Genomic DNA, 15,309 nt, shown 5'->3' on the forward strand with positions numbered 1-15,309 from the left:
TTCACTGCAGGTACGCGAACAGCGCAACGGGCAGGGGAAGAAAAAGTGCTGGCGAGACGGGAAAAAAAAGGGTGGTGCTGTGAGGTGAAATGCGAGCAGCACGTATGCCAACTCGATCAATTGCCAGCAAAAGCCGTCTCTCGACGGCTGTGTACTATTCTGTACAAACGCTTAAACGCTCAGATGAAGCTGTGTCAATCAAAAAAGCTCCAAGCCGCCCAATGTCGTCCGTTCAATCATCATTCCAAGACGTGACGGCGTTCGCAATCTTGCCGTGACGAATCTTTCAAAACCCTCTACGCCGACTTTGCGTGCTAAAACTTTTTTCGCAACTGGTGCCATGCAGTGGCTTCCAACCATGTTCGCTGAAAAGGACCATGAACTTTTCTCCTGGCCAGGCACAGCGTTCCCGTCTTTGTGGCATTCGATGCCTCTCCTCCTGGTAGCGAGCGGCGGATGTCGCACGTCTCGGTCTACCTCTATGTGCGGTGCTGATGCAAAGAACTGAATGATGCCGGGGTATCGTGCAGCAAATGTGAAGGGTCATTAGTCGTGATAGGTAACGTTCGTTGTCGTCAGCGGCACTGGACGAAGCTTGTCCAGTGGTATGGGATGGTGTTTTTGGTGTGTGTCGTACGCTGGGAGTTGGTCGACCTCGAGCATCGCTCGGGGTGCTTGTGGCGGCGGGTAGTCGAACGATTCCGACTTGCGACCATCAGGTGCATCGAGTGACGTCGACCCATACGGTGGTAGTCTGATCATACGCACGCGGTTGTCGGTATCGGCTCCGTCCCTGCTTCCCCATGTAGTCTGAAAAGGCGGTCAGTGATCGTGAACCATAATCCCCAAAAGGGAAATTTCCTGGAGACTTACCGCATCGAGCGTTAACATTCCATAGAGCTTGATGCCGCCATGGTAATAGCCAAAAGCGATGTACAGAGGAATGTATACAACGTCCGCTGGGTAGCGGAAGAAGTGGCCCCAAAGCTTGACAGTCTTGCTGAAGCCATATGTCCATACTACGAGGAACGTGAATAAATACCAGCGCTCGTCATATGACCACCCTTTTGATGCTTGATACCAAGATGTGAATATCAAAATATCATAGGGCAGTGCCCAGGCGGTGATTGTGGTTTGCAGCACGGAATACGTGCTCCACGGTTGCGATCTGAACCCGCGCGTCAGTAAGGACAAATATGACTTCAAAGGATGGGGAGTAGCAGCATACATCCAGTAGTGCCGTTCCACAAACAAGCTGGTCAGGTTGCTGCGCCAATTACTGCGCACCCAACGCAGACATTGCCTGAGATATTTCGGTCCCTCTTCCAAAGTCGTCTGCACTTCGCATTCCTTGTGATACTGCATTTTGATCTTCCACCCATGAGAATACAGCCATCGCGTGATGAAATTGTCGTCGTCGGCATTCAGCTGCATCGTCCTCCACTCCTCGTGAGTGAATCCGTGCGTGAAGGCCTCATCCTGCAAAATTTCGGTTCGGTAGGCGACTGTTCGTCCTGAGAGACACGGCAATCCGCCATCGATGTGGAGGCAGGCGGAACAGTCGAAGTTCCGTCGCTCGAGATAGGTGGCGCCGAGGAAACCCCAAGCGCTCTGCTGCGCCGGCCTTTTCAGCCTCTGTGAAGTGCCCACGCCGCCCACTTTGGCATCTTCGAATGGTGCCAACATCCATGGCAATACTTTTGCCGGCCAGACCACATCGTCGTCGACGAAGATGGTAATTTTCGTGACGACCTCCGGGATGGCTCTGCACATTTGCCTGCGCTTGTTGGCCTCTCGAATGCTCAACACGCGAATCTTCTTGGCGTTGATCTGGTTAGCGAGCTTCACCAGAGCGTCCCGGTTCGCATCGATGGTGACGAGCAGCAACTCGTAAGGCTCGGAACGAAGACAAGTGGATATCGTGTCTCGGAGCTCATCGCCGCCAGTGGCGATGGTGGGCAGAATTATGGTGACATCCTGTGAGGTGTAGGTGGGATACTCCGGTATGGGTATCGGCCTGAAGGTCCAGTGGGAGATGCAATTAACAATCAAGCGAAAATATCGAAACAACCTGAAGACCGATCAGCTCACGTGGTCCGGGCAGATTGAGTTTCTGATACCCGTGCCGACGACAGGACGAAGGTGAACATACCATGCAAAGACGGCGATGTGATACCAGGAAACCATGCTGCGACCCTGAAACGAGAGGAAGTGGTGGCGAGTCCAGAATCGACATAGGACGGGCGCGAGGGAAATGGAGGAGAGGGAGGCGGGTGTGGGCAGAGCAGGTGAATATAAAAAAGTATCAACAGCGCCCTCGGTAGGTTATGCAGCGCTTAGCACCCGTCCATGCTGGGCGAATGTTTCATTTGGCACGGGTTTTTGCTGCAGAAGACCATACCTTATGAGATCACCGTGTGGAATTAGAGGCGTGCCAGCTGCTCCACCACTTGAGCGAGCGAGCGCAAGCTCGGCGCATGCACTCGACGCTGGAGGGAGCTTTGGCGCGCCCCTCTTTGGCCTCTGCCAGACGACTTCTGGCTGGCGATATCGAGCGGGTGGGGTTCCAGCTGCTAGGCCGCATCCGGCGCACTCATGCAGGTTAAGCTAAGCAAGGGCAAGACGGGCGCGCGCTCGTGCGCATGTTGCTCGGGTCCATATGTAGTGTTGCTGTATAGTCGGTCGATTGATTGATTGCTTGATTGATGGAGATTGCGTGCGGCGCCTGCGTACGGGCACGAGCGCTCTCGCCGACTGCACGCTGCTTGTCCGTTGTTACTCGCGCTCCCAGCGCGCAGCCACGCTCCGGTCGAGGTCGAGCAAGAGACTGGACTGGACTGGCTCGCCCGCAGCAGCTGGATGCCGGCCAGATTGGTTGACCGGCGACCCGCGAGCAAGCAGCAAGCAGCGTCAAAAGCTACTCGCCATCGCTGTGCATTATCCTTCTTGTTGGCTGCCGCTTAGCGCCTGCAGCTCAGCATTCTATTTTACTCTCGCGCTGCAGCGCTGCTCCCGTCGTCGCTCGGCCGTGTGTGGTGCGTGGTGTTATTGAACCTCCGATGCCATTGCGCCCATCGGCGTCGCGCGCGCGCGCTCCCTCCGCCTGCCCTGGGCCAATCTCGGGCCCGCAACGCACCATATGGGGCCCAGCTGCTGGCTCAAGGTCGGCGGCAATGCGCACTGACGGCAGCGAAGCTGCGCGCGCCGAAGAGTGAGCACAACACGCACACGCACGCCCACACCACCACGCACCCTCCTTCTGCCTCGTCGCTGCTGACCCCCGGGCGCTCGAGGCCCCGATCGCAGCACCGCGCCTGGCCAGCCCGAAGGCGTTGAGACGTGAGACATGCCACATGCGACATCCTCGAGGCACCGAGCCTCGCAGGGTTTGCGCGTCTGCTGTATCGACGATGGCTAGCCCATGCCACAGCTGGGATAGTCGACAGCCACGCCCGGCACCACCCACGCACGGCTAATGACGACTTCTCGAGCACCACGAAGTGAACTGGTGTGAAAAGCTTCGACACCACCCTCGTTTAGGTACAATGTACGTACCCGTGTTGCCAAATCATGCAGCCGGCTAGGGCCAGGACTTCTCACACGAAAGCGTTGAGAAGAATAACATGTGGTAAGCGATATGCTCGCTCCCGTTTGTCCCTGCTGCTGATGTGAACGTGCTGCCTCGACACTTTGACAGCTGCTGCTCCCGCGCGAGGGTCCGTTTGCTCCACGCGCTAATCCGTATGGCGTGTCTTGAGGCCTACCATACTAGACCTTCCTCTATCACCACACGCTTCACTGTCGTCCGCTTCCATATCGGACTGGCAGTGGTGGACCCTGTGCCGCGAGCAAACACTAAAACGTGCAGCTATAGTCCCGTTAGAGCTGTTGAGCTGTGTCCGCCCCATTGCCTTTTCGCGCTTGATCGAGCGATATGTCCGAAGCAAGTCGATGCGCATCTTTTCGATTTCGCGGACATTGGGAGCACAGCTCGCCGTTGTAGCGGCGGTATTGACGTCAAATGCAAGTCCTTCTTGCCATCGCTGCTGCACGTAGACATCATTATCGAGCGAACGCCGTTCCCATTTGGGCATGTGCCCTTCCGCAGGGCGAGCAGCTTCCATATGCACAACACAAGAATGAGGACCTGGGGTCCCATTGCTTCAAATCGATCGGCCGCGCGTGGAAGCATCGTCCCGTATTCCGCTGCGTCTGTATGCTGGCATGCTTGCTCGCACGACAGCGACGGCTGTCGCTTAACGAAGCACACGATCCTCCACGGTTGCTTGGTGGCATCTCAGCTGCAAGAGCTCTCCGTAGCGCGAAGCAACTTGTGCCATCGCGTCCACTAGGGCATGCAGCCACCATCACGATGACTGTCGCAATATCTGTCCTCGCCGTGGGTCTCCACCGCAGCGCTTGGAAGCTGGATTCCGCGGCTTTCGCGACGGCTAGGCGCAGACCTCACCCAACTGCTGCAAGAAATTTTCCCATCTTGTGACTGTTACGCCGAGCAGGTACATGCTCGCATTCTCATCTTCGTGCCATTCGTGACGTGGATCGTGACGCAAGCCCACTCGCCGTCGTGTCCAGATGAGGGCTCGACTGTTTTCTGATCGTAATGATACGAGTGCGGCCACGGTGCCTTGAGGCTCCAATGCAGCCGTTGCACGACATTAGAAGCAGATCATTGTCTGCAGGTACATGTGAGTACACTTCTCGGATTACTTCCCCCAAGCGCGACTTTGCCGCCGGAACGTCCTCCCATACTTCCAAGGCGGCGCCGCTAGACGTGAGATCTGCCACAGGCAGCAGGGTGAGCGCGAAGGTGCTGCGGGAGGATGGGTGGTCATAACGACTCCGTAGGCGGCTTGGTTGGGGTGTTGGCAGGAGACGCTGCCGCCTGCTCGGGTCGTTCTTGCACTTTCCTGTCAGTTCATCCATCTAATCTGGCATCACAGTTAGGAAGTGCCCGGCCCCTGCCTGCCCTGCGGCCATCTAAAGAAGACGACGTCGGACGGCAAGTACGCCCAGCTGGGCTTGCCCGATTCCTACACTCTCGTTATACACCCCAGCACTGTCCGCTCGAATATATCAAGCGAGCCGCTGCCATGTCCGTATCAACTATGTATGGGACACCCTACGCGATGCCGAAGAGGATCATTTTGCTGTTTCAACGGTTTGGAAGCGAAATCCCACACAAACCAGTGCATCAGTATTTGTCCTCGGCTCCAGGCATGGCAGCGACGAAACGCGTGGTTGTTCAAGCAGCTCACCATGAATACTCGCCTCTTCGCATGTCCCACTTCACCGTAGTATTCGTCTTCATGAGCGGTCGACTCTGCTTACCTCTCATCGGCCGTTATTTCGATCAGGCAAGCTCCATTGCACTTTTCGATCACGACCAGTGCTCCGTACTTCCTCTTGATCATACACCAGGGGCCACCAACAGCCATCGGCCCTGTAGCATACAGCAAGGCACTAGCGACAGTGTCGTCACTCATTGCACCACATCATCCTTGTGATCGACGAACAGGATTGTGAAACGCATGACAAACCGTGAGGTCTTGCATATGTAAGATGAACATGTTCGTGTGTGGACTAGTTAAGGTTAGTCGTAGCAACGAAATCGCCGAGACATGTGCGGCCCTGCAAGGCGGACAGTACACTAAGCAAATCCGCCACAACTCTGGCAGACTTCAATTCGCCGTGCTGACACTATGCAGCTATTTACGAATTACTCGACGTCAGTCATCTTTATATTGTTGATAGGGACTCACTGATTCATGAATATCCCCACAATGGCGTCTCCACGTGGAAAAGCCTGTGACGTTCGAGGCATTATGTCGCCTCTCGGCGGGCGTTGAGGCGTAGTTGGTCCATCGAACGACCTTGCGGCAAGTCGCACTATTTTCATCCGAGCGCGGGCGAGCCGGTATGCTGTCTGAATGCACATATGGAAACGTCGTTTGTATCTGGTTCAAGTACCTCGCATATATGCACAATAGTACACGCGCCTCTTAGCCACCGCAGTGCTAGACGCACCTCGCTTCCGCAGACAAAGCCAGGGCGGTGCCGCGACTGTCCTTCATCTAGTAGGTGTAACGGATTCTTCCCCAAAATCTCTTGATAGCTTGGTATTAGACTCTTTCAGTGATGCTCATGCGCTGCGTTGCTCCTGTAGCCAATGATCTTGAAGCGCCCGATGATCTCACCAATCGAGAAGAAGCCAATGGTCTCAGCAGTGACGATGCCAACCTGGGTCAAGGTAGCTGAATCAAGGTTTCTTAACCTCTCCAAGAACGACTGTGGGCTATTGAGCGCTTGGTCTGCGGTCTTCTCGGCGGCCTTGGCTGTTCGCGAACCGACGGCGGCGGGGTTCGACACTGCGTTTCGGATGGGTGCGATGACATTCTGGACGGTTTGTGCGTTGCTGCGGAAAGTCAGCCACTTCTCTTGCCCATACCCCAACACCTCCTGCGATGCTTACGGTGGCTGCATGCCGCGTCCAGTGTAGATGATCTTGCCCAGCTCGCCGGCGACTTTGCCATAGTAGACTACATGGGGGACCAGGCCTACGCATTGTTCAGTTGAATGCCATCGTTGCTCTCCCAGCCTCTCCCACGACTGACCTTGTACAAAGCCGATGAGCGCTCCTGTGCGTCCACCGACCTTCGATAGACTGCTACTGACACCGGCAGCGGCCTTGCTCAGTGCTGGACCGGCAGAGCTTGTGACCTTGGACAGTCCTTGTTGTGCTTTCGACACGGTGTTTTGAGCCGTCTCCTTAGCCGCTGTTGCGCCCTTCGATGCGGCGGAGGCGGCCTCCGAGGTCGTCGAGGCGGCGCGTCGTTGCAGAAGGAACTTGGACTGGCGCAAGACCATCCGGGACATGGCGGGAGATGCCATTGTGGTGAGGGAGTGCTGGGTGACGGAAGCTGTCTCCAATGCAAAAAGCGCTCGGAAGTCGACAGCTACGGCAAGGTCCGCGAATTCTCCCGAGCTCCGAAAACTTTAAGTCGCAACACTCTCTCTGAAATAATTCGACAACAAGTATGCTAGGCCGAATCTGAATTCGAACCAACACATGGATCCTCTCAAATTGCTGTCGCGATCAATCAAACGCTCAAAGACGGGAACGGTGCAGCGCAGCACACCATCTAGCGGCCAGAATGCAGCACCTCAGCTTTTCCCAGTGAAAGCCGAAGCTGTCGCACCAGGCTCGAAAAAACGGAAGCGAGGGGGCGACATGATCGATGATGCTTCCGCAGAGCTGGACTTCTTCGGTAGTGGACGGTCAAATGCGAAAGGCGAATCTCCTGCGGCGTCCGCAAAGCAGAGCGCGGTGGCAAAGCAGACCGACGAGGGCGAGAAAGACAATTCAGCACCCACTTCGTATCGATTGCCCGAAGGAGAGCGCAAAAATGTGCTGCGCCAGCACAAGTTGAAGGTTACGTGGCTCAACCCACCAGCAGTCGAGGACAAGGCACGCTCAAAGGGGAAAGAGAAAGGTGACAAGAAGCAAGCGAAAGCCGAAAAGCTGTCGATATATCCACAGCCATTACAAACCTTCTCGGAGCTTCGAGAGATATATGGCGTCTCAGCTAGAATCGCAAGCAATGTTGAAGACCAGGGCTATTCCATGCCAACAGAGGTTCAACTCGGGGCAATCCCACTTTTGTTGGAATCACCCAGTGCGCTTTTGTCCACTACTGGCGTTCCGTCTGCCACAGAACACAGTCATGTTGACCTGTTGACGGTGGCACCTACAGGCAGCGGAAAGACGCTTGCTTTTGCCATACCTCTAATGCATAGGCTTCACCAAATCAAGCGCGAGCGCAATGATACCCCGAGATCTATCTCCTCCATTATCCTTGCTCCCACTAAAGAGCTCGCCAGTCAGATAGTGAACGAGTGCAAGAAGCTTGCTCGCAACACTGGGTTGCGCGTGACACAGGTTCGGAAGGGAATGAAATTGGCCATGTCCACTACGTCAACACATGACAGTGAAGACGAAGATGACCAGCCTCCAGACATTGGAAAGCCTTCTGGAACTGCAGTAAAGGCCGATATCCTTGTCTCAACGCCTGGAGCGCTCGCTGGCATTGTCCAAGGTCTGCCACACGACCAGTCCGAAGCACTCTCAAATGTTCAGCACCTGATTCTTGACGAGGCCGACGTCTTGCTGGACCCGCTGTTTCGCGAACAAACGTTGGCGATCTGGAATGGTCTACCTCATCCTGACTTGCGAGTCAGTTTGTGGTCAGCGACCATGGGAAGCAACATCGAAGAGCTGGCACAGTCGATTATGCAAGAGCGACGCGCTCGGATTGCGCAGGGAGACGACGACGCCGCCGCTGCAGTTCCCCTTCTACGACTCGTGGTTGGTCTGAAGGACTCGGCCGTGCCAAACGTAGAGCACAAGTTGGTGTATTCGGCTTCGGAGCAGGGCAAACTCATGGGTCTCCGCAACCTCCTGCATCCTGCCACAAGTTCAACAGAATCTGGACCTCCATTACTGCCTCCGTTCCTTGTTTTCACGCAAACTATTGAACGTGCCGTTGCACTGCATTCAGAACTGCTTTACGACATACCCGCGGAAGCTGGCGGCATCAGTAGGATTGCTGTGCTACACTCAGACCTCTCGGATGCAGCACGCGATACTGTCATGACTAAATTCCGCAGAGGGGAGGTCTGGGTCCTGATCACAACAGATCTCCTGTCGCGAGGCGTGGATTTCCGTGGCGTGAACGGGGTGGTCAACTATGACATCCCCACGTCGAGTGCAGCATACATCCATCGCGTGGGACGCACTGGGCGAGCCGGACGCGAGGGTGGCGTGGCCGTTACACTGTTCAGCCAAGAAGACATACCATACATGAAACCAATCGCCAATGTGGTCTCAATGGCGCAGAAGCAGAAGGGCAATCCGGACACTGGGGTTCAGAAATGGTTGCTTGATGCGTTGCCAGATCTCAACAAGAAAGCGAAGCAGGATCTGAAGAAGCACGGGGTGGAAACGAGAACTGCCCGAGGCATGAACAAGGATCCGCGAGCAGCTCGCAAAGCCAAGATCAGCACCAAAGCTGGCTTTGTACGACGACAAGAGAACAAACGACGTGGTGCAATCCTGGGCAGTCGTCGACGACGAGACGCGGCATCGGCTGAACCGAACGATCAAGGCGCAGACTTTGATGGTTTCGATTGAAGCAATCTTTTTACTGCAGATTGACAAAGAGGCCTCCGTCAACAAGAAGTTGCGCCCCAGAAACGTACTCACTCAGATCACTGGCCAGGAACACAGCTGGTCCGGCCAGGTCTTTCGGCTGTCCCAGCCTGCCTAGCGGTATGCGACCCTCCATGTACTGTCGCTTCTCTTCGCTTGCCAAATCCTCATCGTTGAGTTGTGTCCGGATCGTGCCCGGCAATAGAGCATTGCATCTGATGCCATATTTCCCCAATGCACATGCTGTACTCTGCATCAAGGATAAAACGCCAGCTTTGGTGGGGGTATAATGTGTCTGTCCTGCACCACCCACCAATGCAGATATTGACGACACGCCGATGATACTGCCACCACGTGGCTCTTGCGTCGACATCTGCCGCGCCGCGGCCTGCACTGCAAAGAATGCACCGTTGAGGTTTGTTTGTATGGTGTGGTTGACCAGGTCGGGCGACATGCTGTGGCAAGGTCAGTCATGCAGCTCAACAGCCAAACACATGTGATTGCATACGTGAGAAAGTCGGCAAACTGGCAAACTCCTGCATTGCTCACGAAGACATCTAGCTTTCCGAACTTCTCAACAGTCTTCTTGACCAGCTCCTGGCCTGTCTCCGGTTTGGTGATGTCCCCGGGCACTCCGATAAGTCTTGCGTTTTCGCCAACTTCTTTTGACAATGCCTCGAATTGGCTGGCCGACTTGTCGTCTGGATAATAATTCACAGCAACACTAGCTCCATGTCTCAAATAGTCCAACGCAATGGCTCTGCCTATGCCCGTCACGGCTCCTGTAATAGCCGCAACTTTGCCTTGCAGTAGTGCTGCCATCTTCGATTGCTCCAATCACAAAATACCGTCGCGAAATGAGTGATGAGCACAGCGTGTCTTCTACGTTCACTACACAACATGGCAACAATTTTTCTCGGCCCATGTATGCAACCAAATTGGAGCTTGTTTCGCTGGCTCGATGCAGGAGGGGTCTGGTTCGGCGCAATGCACAGCGAGCTGGCGAGCCGCACATGCGTGTAAACTGCAAACCCGGCAGACCCCGATCTTTCGGCCTTGCAGCAAGTCTTTGGCGAGATCATGCATTATTCCTGACACCGGCCGACGTCCTGATGAGCGCGGAAGCCCGAGCCTGCACTGCAGCAAGCAGCAGATATTGATTGCATTGCACATCTTCGTAATTCCTCTGCATCCGCGATGCAGTAGACTTCGAGGCGAGTGGGAAACGACAGGGCTTAGCATTCTTCTTTGTAACCATTCATCTCTGGACCTTTCGCCTCTGCAGCGTACGCCGCAACCATGGCGCCGCTTCGCATCATTGACTCTCACACGCATGTCTGGCCCCAGAGCATGTCACATGCTGGCGAAGGAGGCCACGCTTGGATGACGCCGGGTATGCCACTTGCTAAGCAACACATACTCTCCGACTACTATCGCGCTTCCAAACAAGATGAGCTACGCAAGCAAGACGTCACTTTCGAAGGAGTTGTGTACGTTGAGACCGACGTGCGCTATGACAAGCCCAATGGCGACCTGCGATCATGGGCCAAAGGCCCACTGGACGAGATCAGATTCCTACGAGATATAGTCGAAGGCAAATATGGCGAGCGAGACAGCCATATTCTCATCGGGATTGTTGCCTGGGCACCAATGGACCAACCGACGAACGTACTAGAAGAGTGGCTACGCGTGGCTGAAGAGACCGCTGGACGAGAGACGTGGAAACGAGTCAAAGGCTTTCGATTTCTGCTACAATTCATACAAGACCAAGAGGAATTCGAGAGACTGGTCTGGAGTGACCACTTCACAAAAAACCTCCAACTACTCGGCAAACGTGGCTTCGCATTTGACATTGGCGTTGACCAGCACTCCGGGGGTGCGTGGCAACTACAGGCGATCGCGACAGCGATGGAGAAGGCACATTTGGACGTCTCGGAGGCGGAGAAGGTCACATTCGTGATCAACCACCTTTGTAAGCCGGATTTTATACCAAACGGCCCGGAGTTTCGGGCTTGGACAAAAGCGACGCAAGTCATGGCCGGGTGGTCTAAAACATACATGAAGCTCTCGGGTGGCTTGAGCGAACTTCCCGAGGAGGTTCTCGCGACCAAGGACGCTGCTGCCATTGCCAAACACATGAAGCCCTGGGTCGAACATGTCTTTGCAGTGTTCGGGCCTGAAAGAATCATGTTCGGCAGTGATTGGCCTGTCTGCAATGTCCGAGGACCGGGCGAAGAAGCTTCGTGGACGATGTGGAAGGGGATCGTCGCAGATCTGATCGAAAATCAAGTTGCTGATCTCTCAGATGCAGATAGGGCATCGGTTTGGAGCGAAGCAGCTCGGAGAGCCTACAAGCTCGGCTGAAATACATTAAACACCGGCCAGCGCAGCAGGTGGTCTCGCTGGACTGTAAAGCTCGTCGAATCCCGAATCATCGTATGCCAAGCCAAGAGCATAATTGTCTACACCAAACGGCACACTGTGTCCAGCAAACTTCGCTCCATATTCGGGGTGTTCGGGAGATAAATCCCGCAGACCGAAGGCGCGGTCGCGTGCGCCCGGAGTGGTGTATTTGCGAATCTCTGCGAAGAGATGATCGAAAGATGGCCGATCGCTATCGTTGTAGCGCATACATGCCATGACCAAGTTGACCAGCTCACGGCTGTAGAATGCTTGCGCCGAAGCATCCAACTCCGGAGGCTCCCTTCGACTCGGTCTGTCCCAGTCGAACCACGTCTCGTTCACGGTGCATGGTCCATATTTACCAGCGAGCAACGAGAACATTACAATGCCCACGCCCCAAACGTTTGTCTTGGTCGATTGTGTTCGCCGGACGTTTGAAACTTCGAGTCGGACTTGCATCTCGGGCGCAGCGTGTTCGGCCGTTCCTTGCGTTCTCAGGTCTCCCAAGTCACGCGGGTCGTTGGGAGGTATGGCGATCGCCAGACCGAAGTCACCAACTTTGGCTCGGGGATACCCCGGGAAACTTTTGTCGTCTGCCACTCCGAAGAAGATGTTGTCGATTTTGAAATCGCGGTGGACAATTACAGGCCAATCGGGATCAGCTCCGGTCCTCTTCAATTGACCTCGCTCCATAAGGATGCCGGCGATAACCAGATTCTGGAAGGCGGCCCAGCAGAAAGGCTCCGGATACAACTTGTATTCGTCCGAATGGTCTTCCCAGGGTGACTCGATCCTCTTCGTGTGTTCTGCAGCGTCTATCGACTTGTTCAGCTGAGTCCCGATTGATAGCACTTGCTCGATGTGAGAACTACTACTTACGGTATCCATAATTTCCGCTGAGAAGATCAAAGGCGTCGCCGAATGGACAATATTCCAAGTACAAATCAGCTTGTTTGTCCTCTAGGCGAAGATTGTAGTTCAGCATCTCCACCGTGCTCCTCGATCCAGGCTTGCCACGGAGACCTAGATGGGCTTGTATCCTGTTGCCTTCGTCAGTCGGAAGCTCATCATGAAACATCACATAAAGAGGCTATTGATCTTACTCCGTCGGCAGGTTATCCGAAAAGTTGTCTGTTATGCCCGGAGCTCCATTTGTCCAGAAATGAGAATAATTCCAAATTGGGGCCAGATTCGCTTTCTTGCATACCACACGATTGCAGATCGTGTCTGTCCTCTGGTCGACTTGAAGCCAGAGATATGCTGCACCGTAGCTTCCGCCACCGAGATACAATGTGCCGTACCAGGCTGCGCGACTATGTTAGTAACTGCCAATTTGGTAAAATTTACACAGAACTCACCACGACTGCCGCTACTATCGCTTCCCTCGCCTTCGCTCTCGTCCTCATCGTCTACGGGATCACTCTGCTCCTCATTTGCCGCGATATCTTCTTCAGCGATCTCCACATCATCATCGCTATCATCGCCCGCCTCCTCCAACGCCTTTGCCCGCTTCTCCGCCTTCTGCCTCAACGTACTAAGCTCCCGCCGCATCCAGTCGTCAATGCTATCCGCCTCAGTCCTCGCCGCATCTAACAAATCTCTCAACCACGTCCCCACCGGATCCCCCTGCCTCTCTTTCTCCCTCAATCTCCAAAGCTGCCCACACCTGAGATCCACTTTCCTCAAAACCCTGACCATTTTTCGAAGTTTCTCCTCATACAACCCGAACCTCGGCCTCCAGATATCACTCCCATTATCGTTGGGAGCACCGCGATATTTCTCCACGTAAGCAAGCTGCCGCTGCGCATCAGATTTATCTTTCAATGCTTCGTGAAAATTTTGAATGGCGCGGCCGCGTTCGTTGCGGCGGAATTCAGAGAGGCCGTTCCAACGGGTTTTGAGTGCATTGGTCAAGAGCTGGATTTGCGCCGGGTTAAGCTGGCTTCTGTGTGGTGTCGTCTCGAGCTCGAGGAAGAGTTCGCGGTAGTGGTCTGTGTCGCCGAATGACATGTTGAGCTTGGAGTTTGGCTTATGCTATGGTTGGACATACATGTTCCTGCTCCCTGTGAGGTATATGGAACGACCTTTTCTGGGGCCTCAAGAAGTGTTGTTCATTGTTCGAGCTCCATTTCGTGTGCCGCATTTGTCGAGGACAACGTTCATCTCTGTAGATGGCTCGGGAGACAAAGAGAAGGTCGCTCCACATCTTGCCTTCATACTGAGTTGCATTACGGTGTCAAGGATGATAACATGCTGCTTTCCCTCGTAGTGATCGATCGTTCCTCACCGAAAATTCGTACTTCATCATAGTGACACGAAAATAAACACTGACCAAAAATGCTGTACATAAGTATCTATTCTGCTATCGTACAATTCGCGGTTCTGCGTACGCGCTCACCAAGGGTATCAAAAAGTGTTCGTCCATCTCCAATCGTGAAATGTACAAAGTCGTATCGGGTCGTAATCTGGATCTGCGATCCCCTCAAAGCACATAAGCCGTGGCCAGTGCAATAGCGACCATAGGCCAGTATCCGACCATCTCAAGCGCACTGCCCATCGCGCCACTGTCCGATCCACCTGGAGCGGTGGTACCGTTTGGCAGAGTGCCGTCGATCACCAATGTGTCGTTGTCATCGCCCTCTAGTCTGACCAACTTTGCCTGTGATGCGTTGTTCGCGACGTTGTTTTGATATTCCGTCTCGTTGTTCTCATCGCATGAACAAGAGTAGTACCTCGCGCACCAGCACTGCGCCGGGTGGGATTCGTTCTGTCCGGAGGTCTGGTTGCGGTAGTTCCAGTAGTATGGGTAACCGTAGGAGTATGCGCCGTACGCGCCGTAGGCTGCGATGGCTGGGAAGACGAGGAGAGCACCGGCGCCGAGGAGGACAGGCGTTCTTAGACCTCCGCGTGTTGCGCCAGCACTGTAAGGAGCTGCAGCGCCGCCACCGTAGTAGCGTCCATTGCCGTATCCTCGAGCAGGACCAGAGCCTGCGCGTGTTGAGCCGCCGGTGCTGGAGCCACTTGATGTGCGGCCGCCGCTAGATGAGGAACCACTGGAAGACGAGGACGAGGAGCTGCTGCTGCTGCCGCCACGAGAACTTCCTCCACTGCTGCCGCCACCACGTCCGCCGCCTCCACCGCCGCCCTTGCGCTTGAAGAGTTGCTTGGATGCTTCGGTGATGTCATTGATCGACCCCGGTAGAGCCAGTGCTTGGCCGAGTGTGAAGAGGGTGATCAGGTAAAAGATGGATTGCAGTAACCTCATCTTGGCTGTTGGGTGTGTGTCGCTTTGATTATATTAGAAGACGGTAAGTCGACGCTGTGGTCTGTCGTCGTTCGTGTCGTATCGTAAGACAGTGAAGTACAGGCTGTGGTGAAACAAAATGAAATGCTTGTCTGTGGCAAGCGAAGAAAAGGCAAGTCCCAGGTGTCCCTTGTTATATAACAATGACCGCAATGAGGCGAAGCAAGCGGAGTACCGCGAAGGAGCGAAAGTCTCATTCTATGATGCGTCTTTAGCCTGTGCACGCAGGAGCTTCTGCGGCACGAGCAGAAAGAGCCAAGCGGTGAATGCTACCACTCAAGTCTCGCCATTCAAGCCACGCTGCGCCTTGGCCTTTGCTGATGATCACCAATCAGGAATCTTCACATCTCTGAGGATCGCCACTAAGATTCACGTC

The 15,309-nt window shown here is 54.6% G+C and overlaps 7 protein-coding genes across 7 annotated transcripts; 2 read left to right on the plus strand and 5 right to left on the minus strand.

Annotated features, from left to right (window-relative positions):
• Positions 1–546: 546 nt before the first annotated feature.
• GT2 (Type 2 glycosyltransferase) lies at positions 547–2,187 on the minus strand (the record flags this gene model as incomplete). The annotated part of the gene is made up of 4 exons (XM_023604408.2): positions 547–810; positions 874–1,168; positions 1,229–2,071; positions 2,153–2,187. 4 exons carry the CDS (start codon positions 2,185–2,187, stop codon positions 547–549), a joined length of 1,437 nt encoding a protein of 478 aa, XP_023460531.1.
• Positions 2,188–6,150: 3,963 nt separating this feature from the next.
• Positions 6,151–6,909, minus strand: RHO25_008590 (uncharacterized protein; the record flags this gene model as incomplete). Its single annotated transcript, XM_023604409.2, has 3 exons — positions 6,151–6,433; positions 6,491–6,575; positions 6,633–6,909. The coding sequence occupies 3 exons, from the start codon at positions 6,907–6,909 to the stop codon at positions 6,151–6,153; spliced, it is 645 nt and encodes a 214-aa protein (XP_023460530.1).
• A 178-nt stretch (positions 6,910–7,087) lies between these two features.
• On the plus strand, positions 7,088–9,208 carry RHO25_008591 (uncharacterized protein; the record flags this gene model as incomplete). The annotated part of the gene is made up of 1 exon (XM_023604410.2): positions 7,088–9,208. The coding sequence occupies one exon, from the start codon at positions 7,088–7,090 to the stop codon at positions 9,206–9,208; it is 2,121 nt and encodes a 706-aa protein (XP_023460525.1).
• A 10-nt stretch (positions 9,209–9,218) lies between these two features.
• DHG2_2 (L-rhamnose-1-dehydrogenase) lies at positions 9,219–10,048 on the minus strand (the record flags this gene model as incomplete). The annotated part of the gene is made up of 2 exons (XM_023604411.2): positions 9,219–9,681; positions 9,735–10,048. 2 exons carry the CDS (start codon positions 10,046–10,048, stop codon positions 9,219–9,221), a joined length of 777 nt encoding a protein of 258 aa, XP_023460524.1.
• A 477-nt stretch (positions 10,049–10,525) lies between these two features.
• RHO25_008593 (uncharacterized protein) lies at positions 10,526–11,590 on the plus strand (the record flags this gene model as incomplete). The annotated part of the gene is made up of 1 exon (XM_023604412.2): positions 10,526–11,590. One exon carries the CDS (start codon positions 10,526–10,528, stop codon positions 11,588–11,590), a length of 1,065 nt encoding a protein of 354 aa, XP_023460527.1.
• Positions 11,591–11,596: 6 nt separating this feature from the next.
• On the minus strand, positions 11,597–13,639 carry RHO25_008594 (uncharacterized protein; the record flags this gene model as incomplete). Its single annotated transcript, XM_023604413.2, has 4 exons — positions 11,597–12,444; positions 12,509–12,669; positions 12,733–12,934; positions 12,988–13,639. 4 exons carry the CDS (start codon positions 13,637–13,639, stop codon positions 11,597–11,599), a joined length of 1,863 nt encoding a protein of 620 aa, XP_023460526.2.
• A 472-nt stretch (positions 13,640–14,111) lies between these two features.
• Positions 14,112–14,894, minus strand: RHO25_008595 (uncharacterized protein; the record flags this gene model as incomplete). The annotated part of the gene is made up of 1 exon (XM_023604414.2): positions 14,112–14,894. The coding sequence occupies one exon, from the start codon at positions 14,892–14,894 to the stop codon at positions 14,112–14,114; it is 783 nt and encodes a 260-aa protein (XP_023460523.1).
• Positions 14,895–15,309: the final 415 nt, after the last annotated feature.

The sequence above is a fragment of the Cercospora beticola genome, chromosome 5 (assembly GCF_033473495.1).
Source record: "Cercospora beticola chromosome 5, complete sequence".
In the NCBI taxonomy this organism is placed as follows: domain Eukaryota; kingdom Fungi; phylum Ascomycota; class Dothideomycetes; order Mycosphaerellales; family Mycosphaerellaceae; genus Cercospora; species Cercospora beticola.